The sequence below is a fragment of the Paramormyrops kingsleyae genome, chromosome 14, assembly GCF_048594095.1.
Source record: "Paramormyrops kingsleyae isolate MSU_618 chromosome 14, PKINGS_0.4, whole genome shotgun sequence".
NCBI classification, from domain to species: domain Eukaryota; kingdom Metazoa; phylum Chordata; class Actinopteri; order Osteoglossiformes; family Mormyridae; genus Paramormyrops; species Paramormyrops kingsleyae.
In genome coordinates, this window is record NC_132810.1 from 25,049,350 (window position 1) to 25,061,415 (window position 12,066).

The window sequence follows — 12,066 nt, forward strand, 5'->3', positions numbered from 1 at the left end:
ATATTGTCTGACGACACATCTTTTTAATTGTTGTTTAAATTGTTGTTTGTTGACGATTTGCTGTTTTCTGTTTTTAGATGGTTTAAGATGTGCTAAGGTTTTTTTTTAGTATTCTCAGTTCGGTCTTGGTTTTATAAAAGCAATTAATAATCGCTGGGAAGCATTTATTAAATACGCGTGTCTGTCGTACAAATCGATTGTAGGTTTGCAACCGAAACTACTAACATTTAGCCCGGACTCCCTACAATAACACATGTTATCGAGTTAAGCAAAAACGAAGTATTCTGAAACAGCCTGGCGATGTTTGAAATCCTTCTGTGTTATTAAAATTCGATTAGTAGTTATTGTTTACAACAAGTGATTGTCAGCCGAAGGTGTTTTTAGTTGTATGTTAAAGGTTTGCTGCTATATGCTTTAAGAGTTAAGTCTGTGGAATATTAATTTAGATTAAACAACTAACTTTATAAAAGGATAAGCTGGTAAAGCATTAATTCGGCATAGCGGCGAAGACGCCTTTCTGTGGCGGACATTTTGTTTTCGCGGCAGACATTTTCTTTACGCTCAGTAGACATTCGCCGAAAGGGGGACTTGTTTTTACGGTTCTGATTGTCTGCCGTACGTGACCGCTTCCAGGTCTCCGCTATAGCAAGGCTTGTGTTTTAGATTTTGCTGCTCGCGTTGCAAGAGGTAAGAATATATGTAGTATTGTCTTTGTGCCATTGCACTACTAAGAATGGTACAGTGCAAAATCTGTCTGTACGTTTATGGGAAGTTTATCATGCAGCTGCATATACTAATGAAATGTATGTACAAATGCACCTGTCAATCATTAACTGATGCATGTTGTCTTTGTAGACTGAAGGGCTGTGATATCACAGGAATCAAAAGTAAATATTTTTAGGGTGATGTCTATCAGCAATCGTGTTTGAGGTTTTCTTAAGTTGAATAACATTGAAAGGTATATCAACTTTACATGGTGTTTTCAATGAAGGTGACTGTTGGCAAATGTTTATGAAATGAAACTTGTGTGTCACTTTTCTCTGCAGAGTTGTGCTGGACTGCCACCCTTGAGGAGAAAGTGATATACGGTATGCTTTGTGTACTTAGACAACATACACTGACATACACTGTGTGCAGAATTAGGCAAGTAATATTTCCGGAGATATTTCTTGCCAACAGTTGGGCAGAATTATACATTCTGAAGTTTTTCTTTTGCTCTAAGTAAATGTACTTAGAGAAAATGTTACATTATAGTTTCACAAAGGAAAATAAAAGAAAAGCACTTCTGTGGGCACAATTATCAAGCAATCAGAAACTAAGTGGATTTTTTTCACTTAACTATCAACAGAAATAATAATGAAATTGTCTGAAGTCTATATAAGGAACAACGAACGTCACCAAGTTTATTGTCCTGTATCGTCACCTTTATTCTGAATGACCATCATCAGCCTGTTTGCCATTGAACCACCGAAGTCTTTGTTTTGATCCTGTCTTATATTAGCCACGTCAGCTAGGACCGTGTCCCAGATGCTGATCTGAGAAGTGTCCTGCTTGCTTGGTAAATCTCATACTTCACTCGGGCTGTGTAGCTCTTAATGGGCGTTGAGTCAGGCGATGATGACAGCCTGGTCATAAGTCAGTGACCTTTTTTGTCTAATCTATGGAATACTTTGATGCATGGGAAGGGGCACTGTCTTGCATGCATATCAAGGAGACAGGCACTGTTGTGCATGAATATCATAGGAAGGGGCAGTGTTCTGCATGCATGTCATAACATTTTTGAAAGCTGCTGAAATTTCCTCTAGAAATTGGCAGTAGTTAATTTTATACCACCTGGAAGTCTGAAAGAGCCAACAAGTTCATCACTGATAACTGCAGCCCACACCATCACTTCTCCACTGCCCTGTGGGTGCTCGAAGAAGATGACCATCCATGGACCTATCCATCTGCTACAAGAGTCACTCTCACCTCATCTGATTTTTTTCACAAAACCTTTATAAAATCATTCTTGACATGTCTGTGTGCATTCTTGACTTTTTAGCTTGCATACCTTTATTGCGTAGAGCTTATATTACAGCAATTCTGATCCTAGTGATTTCATGTAACACACTACAAAGTGCTTCCAGAGCGTTCAGATTGCAGTTGTTAAAAGTGGTGGCATTTGATTCTAAAGTCTTCTTTTTAATTGAACACATAACTTTGGCAGTTATTTTGTTGCCTCGCTATATGCTGCTTCCATCCTCTTTGTGTGTTGCCCACAAAACAATCAATTGTACAATAATTATGTTTTGAATGTTTAGCAGGTTTGGTTATTTCGACTGGCACTTTAATATTTTGATTTTCTTCTGTCTGCAAGGTGCTTTTCTGGCCCATTTCAGTAATCATAAACATGCTTCATTCTGCATAGGAAAGTATGTTTTCCTGTTATCAAAACAAAGTACTCAGATCAAAAACCAAACATTTTGCCATTTTTAAACATTCTGTTTTAGGTTCATCTGGACTGAAAACATTGGTCGACAAGATACAAATAAAGTACATGCCTAATTCTGCACACAGTGTACATATCACAAACGTGGGTCAGTTAGTGTTGAGGTGAAACTTTTGTGTGTAATGCAGATGTGACAGGTAAGTGTTTTGTCTGATTAAAAAAAAAACATAAGTCATGAGGCATATTTATTTTAGGATAATGAGTGTAATGGTTAAAATTCAGTTTGTAGGTTGTGTAACTTCCAGACAGTTGCTGAGTCAGCTGCATCACTGACTTACTGTAAGTGGTGAGAAAGCTGTTAGTGGAACTGCTCCTGATTGATGTGCACTATGTATACACATTTGATGGCTTTGTGACAACATCAGTGCAAAGTACAGTTGCAAGCAGGTGTGCTTCTCCCCCCCCCCCCCCGTTCATCTGCAGATGCCTCGCACAAAGGCTTCCCGGCGTTCCGCAGCAGCGAAGAAGAGGCTGTTGGACCGGCAGCGAGCTCCTGATAGTTTTGATGTGGCTATGACTGATGACGGGGTTAACCCGTTTCCCCCCTCTCGGAATACCAAAACGGCGATGACTGTGACTAATCGGACGAGCCACAACCAACGGACTGACCCCGCTGCTGCTGCCGTCCATGTCGTGGCTATGACTGATGACGGGGTTAACCCGTTTCCCCCCTCTCGGAATACCAAAACGGCGATGACTGTGACTTTCCTGACGAGCCACGACCAACAACCTGAGCAGGCCGCACAGCAGCGGCCTGTGTCCGTCATGGCTATGACTGATGACGGGGTTAACCCGTTCCCCCCCTCTCGGAATACCAAAACGGCGATGACTGTGACTTTTCCGACGAGCCATGACCACCGGGTTCCCGCCCTGGGTGCCATTTGTAGGACCGTCGACGAGTTCTGTATGCCTTTTCTTGATAAAGATAAGGCAAGGACGGACGAGGTACTGCAGCCCCCTCATAAAAGAAAGGCTGCAAAGTGGACTGACCCCAAAAGTGAACCAGAATGTGAACCAGCATGCGAACTTGAAACAAAACTTGAAACAAAACTTGAAACAGAACTTGAAACAGAACTTGAAAGTGAACTTGAACTGAGAAATACCCTGGCAGTGCCAAACTATTACCCAACCGTGGATCAACAACAGCATGTGAACCCTGTAACTATCTGTGTATCTCCTCATTTTCCTCAGGCACGTGCAGTGAGAGGCTCATTCCATCAAGGACACCCACGATTTGGAGTCAACAGTAACAAGCAATGTGTTGCTAATAGTTTGATTGCTATAGTAACGTGTAAGGTAAAGAATGTTTTAACCTGGTCAGTCACAGACATTGATCAAGTGCTGCTGAAAGGAGATGACCTCTACACTACCATCAGAGATGCTAGGAGAATTGGAGATGCTTCTGGGTATCTGTTAGTTAGAGATCTACCAACAGAGTACACATTGAATGGTGATAAATATGAAATAAACTACCATGATGACATGTTTGTTGGCTTGTTTGGTGTCAGTGAATATGGAGATATGGGTGACATTTTCATGTCAGCTGATGCAGCGGTAAGAAGAGTATTCTCACAGTATGATGCGTGTCTTTTTACTCTTAAAGTAAATACATGTGCCATCATTAAGCAAGGGTCATGGTATGTGGTGATCGACTCCCATTCCCGACGAGGAGATGGAGCAAGCGACGCATCAGGCAGAAGTATATTGGTGTGCCACTCTACCATAGATTCTTTGCTAGACCATGTGGATACCCTAGGACTATCTTTAGATGCAACAGGGGAACAGTTTGAGATTACAGCTGTGAGTGTGACTAGTCGAAGCATCCTGCACCAGCATCCAGATGGCAACTGCCCAGCCACCAGCGTCAACCAGCTTACCAGCATGTCAGGCCATCCAGACGGTAAGTCCTCAGTCACCAGTGTCAACCAGCGTACCAACATATCAGACCATCCAGACGACAACTCCTCAGTGACCAGAGTCCAGCAGTTTGCCAGAATGTCAGACAGCCAATATGGTGTGGTAAGGCCAAATGTGACACATGGTACAGACCCTGAGGTTGATGTCCGTGTGAACAATGAAGGTGATGTAGTTTTTATCAGTGAGCTACGCAGTGAGCAGTTTCTGTTCAGTCCTTTGACAATCCAGCAGCAAAGAAGGCTTTCCTGTAAGCTTGGTGTGGTGTACATTGATCATGGCCATGTAAACATGGATGCAGAGTTTCCAATGGGTGATCCTTGCAGAATGGTGCCAATCACTGGTGATGGCAACTGCTTTTTCAGATCTCTGGCTTTTGCTATTACTGGAAATGAGAAAGAACACAGGAAAATTAGGTGTGCTATTGTTGCTCACATACTAAGAAATGAATCCAGGTATGTTGCTTGTCTTAGAGATGGTCACTCTTCTGTCACTGAGTATGTCACTGCATCACGGATGAAATATGTTGGTACTTGGGCATCTGAGGTAGAGATTCAAGCTGCCGCTGATCTGCTTGGTGTGGATATTTTCACATACTCTGACAACAAATGGTTGAAGTACTCCACATGTATTGGTTCTGATCAGAGAGGTATATACCTGAAACATTGTAATGAGTCACATTATGAGGTTGTAATTTGTGTGAAAGGGCATGACACTGAGGGTTGTGCAACACAATGCTCTGAAATCGATAACACACCATCTGAAATGGCATCAAGTCGACGAAAACTTGAACGAGAAAAAAGACGGTATGAAGTAAGTATGGTGTACAAGGAGGAACAACTTGAGAGAAGCATAAAGCGCTACCGTGAGGATGAAGTGTACAGAGAACATGTTAAACAGTCAAGTATAAGTAAGTATGCAACAGATATGGGGCACCGCAAATATGTACAGCAGTCAAGTGTGAGCAAATATGCAACAGATGATAGACACCAGCAACGTGTAAAGCAGTTGAGTGTGAGCAAGTATGCGACAGACGTTGAACACCAGCAACGTGTGAAGCAGTCGAGTGTTAGGAAATATGCCACAAATGTTGAACACCAGCAATGTGTGAAGCAGTCAAGTGTTAGGAAATATGCCACAAATGTTGAACACCAGCAACGTGTGAAGCAGTCAAGTGTAAGTAAATATGCCACAGACATTGAACACCAGCAACGTGCGAAGCAGTCAAGTGTAAGTAAATATGCCACAGACATTGAACACCAGCAACGTGCGAAGCAGTCAAGTGTAAGTAAATATGCCACAGACATTGAACACCAGCAACGTGCGAAGCAGTTAAGTGTTGATAAATACAAAACAAACAGCGATTTTGCTACTGCAGTAAAAAAGAGAAATGTTGAGAAACGAACTAAGCAGAAGGATAAAAGAACAGATATTGCGTATGTGATCGAACAATTTGGAGAGAAAATAAATACAGGCCCTGTATACATTTGCTCAGTTTGTCATCGAATGTTGTTTAAATACCAAGTTGTGATATGCAGAAAAGATGAATACCTAAAAAAATCACAAGGAGTTGCATTACTGGCAATGCAGTGCATAACTGACACATACTTACACAAATGTATAGATACTTGTTCTGATGATTGTAGCAGTCTGTTGGGCCCTACAGGTTCATTATGGATTTGTCACACATGTCATAGAAAGATTCTTGATGGGAAAATGCCAGCAGAGAGCGTTGGAAACTGTCTAGCTCTAGACCCAGTTCCTCCTGAGTTGCAGTGTCTAAATACTCTGGAACAACATCTGATTGGTATTCATATTCCTTTTATGAGAATTGTGTCTTTGCCAAAAGGTGGACAAAATGGTGTTCATGGTCCTGTGACTTGTGTCCCGTCAAGCATTTCGAATGTAGCTGAATCTTTACCAAGAGTGAATAATGATGACCTTATGATCCGTGTGAAGTTGAAGCGGAAGTTAACTTACAAAGGGCATTACAAATATGAATTTGTGCATCCAGAAAAAATAAAGAAGGCTTTGGTGTATCTTACAGAGAATAACAAATTTTATAGCAATGTGCAGTTCAATGATGACTGGATTAATCCCCTGCAGAAAACTGAAGTGCCTGGTGATGTAAGTGACATACATGCAGATGAAGAGCGTAATGAAAATAACATGGAGGATGAGGAGATGGATGAAACTCTGCATGATAGACAACAACATGGCATGCACATGGATACGTGTCTTCAACCTGTCGACATAGCACAAGAGGTGTTGGATCAACACTTTGATGGAATCATGTCTATGGCACCTGCAGAAGGAAACAACCCAGTGAGGCTTCTAACTGATGAGTCAAATGAAGCTAAATGTTTTCCAGTCCTTTTCCCAAAAGGAACAGGCACTTTTCATGACAGAAGGAAGGGAAAACTGACACTGTGTAGGTATTTAAATACAAGAATTCTTAATGCAGATGGACGTTTTGGGAAAAACTTGGACTATATATTTTATGGGCAGTATTTGTCTGAGCTTCAGCAGGTTGTGTCAAATGTGTCAATTGCTGTGAGAAAGGGCTATGATGCACGGGATAAGTGTCCTGTCACATCAGAAACTTTGACAAATAAGGAGTCTCTACAAAAGATGTTCAATTTTGATGAAGGTTATAAATTTCTAAGACCAATCAGAGGCACCCCTGTTTTTTGGCAAAGTGTTCAGAAAGATCTGTTTGCAATGGTAAGACAGCTTGGTATTCCCACATGGTTTTGCTCATTTTCTTCTGCTGATTTACGCTGGAGAGAACTTATGACAGCAATCTTCAAACAAGATGGCATAGATGCATCAAGTGCTGAGCTTGACTGGTCAGAAAGGTGTGCACTGTTGAAAAACAATCCTGTGACAGCTGCCAGAATGTTTGATTATCGATTCCACTGCTTCCTAAAAGATGTCATCATGTCAGAAGCACAACCCATTGGCAAAATAGTTGATTATTTCTACAGAGTAGAATTTCAGCAACGAGGATCACCTCACACTCACTGTTTGTTTTGGGTGGAAGATGCGCCTAAGGTTGGCAAAGATGATGAAGATGAGGTATCAGCTTTCATTGATCAATATGTGACATGTGAAATGCCAGAGGGTGACGATGAAATGCATGAAATTGTATGTAGTGTACAGCAACATAGTAAGAGGCACTCAAAAACATGCAAGAAAAAAGGGAAAACTTGTAGATTCAATTTCCCACGTCCTCCAAGCAACAGAACATTTGTGTCATCATGCAAAGTTGGAGATGGTGAGACAGACGGACAGCCCCTGAAAAAAGAAGTAGCAGACGCTATCATGAAAAAAGTGAAGGATGCTGTACTAAACCCTGAGGCCAACTATGACTCTGTTGATTCCTTATTTAGTACAATTGGTATCAGTCAGGACATATTTCAGGCTGCGTACTCAAGAATCACAAAGAAAACTACCATTGTTCTTAAGAGGAGACCATGTGAAGTGTGGGTCAACCAATATAACAGAGACCTTTTACGCTGTTGGAATGCAAACATGGACATTCAGTTTGTGGTTGATGCATATTCATGTATTGTGTACATCATTTCCTACATTTCCAAAGCTGAGAGAGAGATGGGACTGCTACTGGCAAATGCTCAGAAAGAGGCCTCCCAGCAAGGTAACCTTGATGCAAAAGAAGCTCTTCGCCAACTTGGCAGTGTTTTCCTGCACAATCGTGAAGTTTCGGCCCAGGAAAGTGTTTATCGTCTGACTAACATGAGGTTGAAAGAGGGATCACGAAAGGTGCAGTTTATCCCAACCGGAGAAAATGTGGTAAAAATGAGCCTTCCATTGAACATCATACGGAAGAAAGCTGAGTGTGAGAATGAGGATGAACAAGGTATTTGGATGAACAGTATCACTGATAGATATAAAGCCAGACCAGAAACAAAAGAGTTTGCAGTAATGTGCCTGGCGAGATTTGCATCTGAGTACAGAATACTATGTAAGTCTCAGAGCTCATGCCCTGGAAGTGTGCAGTTGGACAGAAAATTAGGATTTGTGAAGAAAAGGACACGCACAGAGGCAGCCGTTGTTCGGTATGCTCGCTTTTCACCCACAAAGGACCCAGAAAAATATTACCACAGCATTTTGCAACTTTTTCTGCCACATTATTTCGATGCACAATTAAAACCTTCTACTTTTGGCAGTTACCAGGAATTCTATGAGACTGGTTGTGTCAAGTTCTTTGATGATGAATTGCATTCAGTAAAACTGGTTGTGCAGTCAAACATGTCAAGTTTTGAAAAGGAATCACATGCAATTGACAAAGCTGAAGAAGACTTACAGCAGCATGGTGTAATGGAAGATGCCTGGGCAGAGATTTGTCCGGAAACTGAACGTGAACGGCTAGAGTGTCTTGCTAGCAAATCCAACACTACACCAGAAATGAGAGAACAACGTGATGAGATACCAGATTTGTTACCAAGGCCGAGGCGCTATATGTTGCATGACAATCCTTGTGGTATGTCCAGGCAGGAAGCACTGGCTTTGCTTCGCTCACTGAATAACAAGCAGTCTGAGACTTTTTACAAAATACGAAACTGGTGTTTACAGAAGGCACGTGGTGAAAACCCAGAACCATTTCATGTATTCATATCTGGACCTGGAGGTGTGGGCAAGTCAGTCTTGATCAAAGCAATACATTATGAGGCAGCTCGTATCTTGCGTCAGTTGTCACAAAATCCAGATGAGACACACGTGTTACTGACTGCTCCAACTGGGGTTAGTGCTTACAACATCAAAGCTGCAACAATACACGCCTGTTTCCATATTGCAACGGACGCAAAGCTGCCATATGAACCACTTGGAGATGAAAAAATAAATTCATTGAGAGCTGAACTGGGAAACCTGCAAATATTGATCATAGATGAAATTTCAATGGTTGATCACAAGCTGCTTGCATGTATTCATGGCAGATTAAGACAAATCAAACAAATTGGAGATTATTCTGCTTTTGGAAATGTCTCAATCATTGCTGTTGGAGATTTCTACCAGCTTTGTCCTGTGAAAGGGAAAGCTTTGTATACTGAGGGTAAAGCTGTTGATCTATGGCAGAATCATTTCGCTATGGTGGAGCTGACTGAAATTATGAGACAGAAAGACATGCAGTTTGCACAGTTGCTGAATCGGCTAAGGAAACGCAAAAGGGGTGATGCAATGCTGGAGGAAGACATTGCTATGCTGAAACTACGTGTGACAGGTGAAGGACAAGACAGTACTGGTCTTCATATTTATGCAACCAATGATGAAGTTGATCAACATAACTACCATATGCTGCGGAAGATCTGCTCAGACCATGTCATCATTCATGCTCAGGATTTTCAAAGGGTTGCTGCAACTGGCAGACTGGAAAAGAAACATGGACATCATGCTAATGTTCAGAAGACATGTCTCCCCGAATCACTACATGTAGGTGTCAATGCACGAGTAATACTTCTGAAAAATATTGACGTTTCAGACGGCTTGGTAAATGGTGCATTTGGTACAGTTAGTGACATCTGCTTTGATACTGATGAGGATTTTCCATCAGAGATATACATCACATTTGACAACGAAGCAGCTGGAAAGTCACTCAGGGGAAAGAAGCCATGCCTAAAAGCAGGGTTGGACAAAGCTACACAAATCAAAGCAGAGGAGGAGAGAGTGACAAACAGTGGTGGAACACGACGGCAGTTTCCATTGAAATTGGCTTGGGCTTGTACAGTACACAAGGTACAAGGTCTGACAGTAGATAAGGCTGTTGTATCACTAAAGAAGATATTTGCAGCTGGACAGGCATATGTAGCATTAAGCCGTGTCACTTCTCTGGAAGGCCTTATAATAGAAGACTTTAAGGAGACTGCTATATATGCAAAACAAGACATTGAGACTGCAATGCAAAGCATGCCTGCATTTATTGAGCCCGTCATGGAAGTGCCATCATTATGTAAGATTTTACTGCACAATGTTGAAGGACTTACATGTCACCTGGATGACCTAAAGCAAGACAGAAGGTATATGGAAGCTGATATCATCTGCTTGACAGAGACATGGTTAAATTCAAAGGAAGACACAGAAGGTGTACAGCTGCCTGGATTTTCATACCATGGGAAGCCCAGACATCAGGCATATGATGGTAGTGATGCTATCTCTGCTGAACTGAAGAAGCAACAACATGGTGGTGTGGGTTTGTATTATAAAGAACATACCAACTGTACTGTGACTGATGTGCAGTGTGTCAACATTGAGTGTGTGCAGTTCAGTGTGGGCCTACTAAGAACAACAGTCTTGGTACTATACAGACCACCCTTGTATAATCTAACAATCTTTCAGAAGAACCTGATGCAGTTGATCACTCAGTTGGACAGTGTGGAAGGTGGGAAAATCATCATGGGCGACTTCAATGAAAATCTTCTGGCAGTAAGTACAATTGCTAATTTCATGGAAGAACATGGGTATGCTCAACTTGTGAAAGAAGCAACCACTGGGAAAGGCACTTTGATTGATCATGTGTATGTGAAAGACATTGTGACTAACAGCATCTCTGTTTCAGTAATGCCGACGTATTTCAGCCATCATGAATGTGTAGTGCTACATTATCTGTAAGAAACTGTATAAAAAAACAAAAAAAAAATTTGTCATGCAGTAAATCATTTGGCAGTAAGTACAATTGCTAATTTTATGGAAGAACATGGGTATGCTCAACTTGTGAAAGAAGCAACCACTGGGAAAGGCACTTTGATTGATCATGTGTATGTGAAAGACATTGTGACTAACAGCATCTCTGTTTCAGTAATGCCGACGTATTTCAGCCATCATGAATGTATAGTGCTACATCATGTATAAGAAACTGTATAAAAAAATATGAAAAAATTTGTCATGCAGTAAATCATTTGACAGTAAGTACAATTGCTAATTTTATGGAAGAACATGGGTATGCTCAACTTGTCAAAGAAGCAACCACTGGGAAAGGCACTTTGATTGATCATGTGTATGCGAAAAATATTTTGACTAATAGAATTTTTATTTCAGCAATGTAGATGTATTTCAGCCATCATGAATGTGTAGTGCCACATTATCTGTAAGAAACTGTATAAAAGACATTATGAGTAAGAAACATAAATTTTTTGCTGCAGTGATAGTTTTCTGGGGTGCGTCAGCCTCGGGAGGCTGGCACTGCGACTGGGGCTATGGCTGTACTAGGGGGGATTGGCAGGGAGGCTTGGCCTGGTGCCAAGCTTTGGGGGTTAGGCCTGGGGCTGGCCGTCAGCTGCTACCACTGGGGTTGCCGGTAGGCTGTGGGGGGCTAGGACTAGGGCTGGCCTTCAGAAGGCTGCAACTAGGCCTCAGAGGTTGGCAGTGGAGCTGGTGTTCCAGGGCTTGGCATTTAGCCTGAGGCTGATGTTGGGCTTTGGGGGTTGGGGTCGACCTTGAGGGGGCTGCTGCTGGGCCTGGGGCTGGCACCATGCTTTTGGGGGCTGCGGCTGGGCTTCAGGAAGCTGGCACTGGGGCTGAGGCAGGGGGTACTAAAGCTGGACATGGCGGCCTGTTGCTGGGGATAAGTCTGAGGTGGGCTGCTTGGGTTACCACTAGGCATAGGACTAAGGTTACGGGAGGGTCACTAGGGCTAGGCATAAGGGGGC

The 12,066-nt window shown here is 42.1% G+C and overlaps 1 protein-coding gene across 1 annotated transcript; it reads left to right on the forward strand.

Annotated features, from left to right (window-relative positions):
• Positions 1-6,281, forward strand: LOC140578378 (uncharacterized). The gene is made up of 4 exons (XM_072698977.1): positions 1-687; positions 1,047-1,088; positions 2,912-5,578; positions 6,252-6,281. The coding sequence occupies exons 3-4, from the start codon at positions 2,912-2,914 to the stop codon at positions 6,279-6,281; spliced, it is 2,697 nt and encodes an 898-aa protein (XP_072555078.1). The 5' UTR covers positions 1-687; positions 1,047-1,088.
• The last annotated feature ends 5,785 nt before the right edge of the window (positions 6,282-12,066 follow it).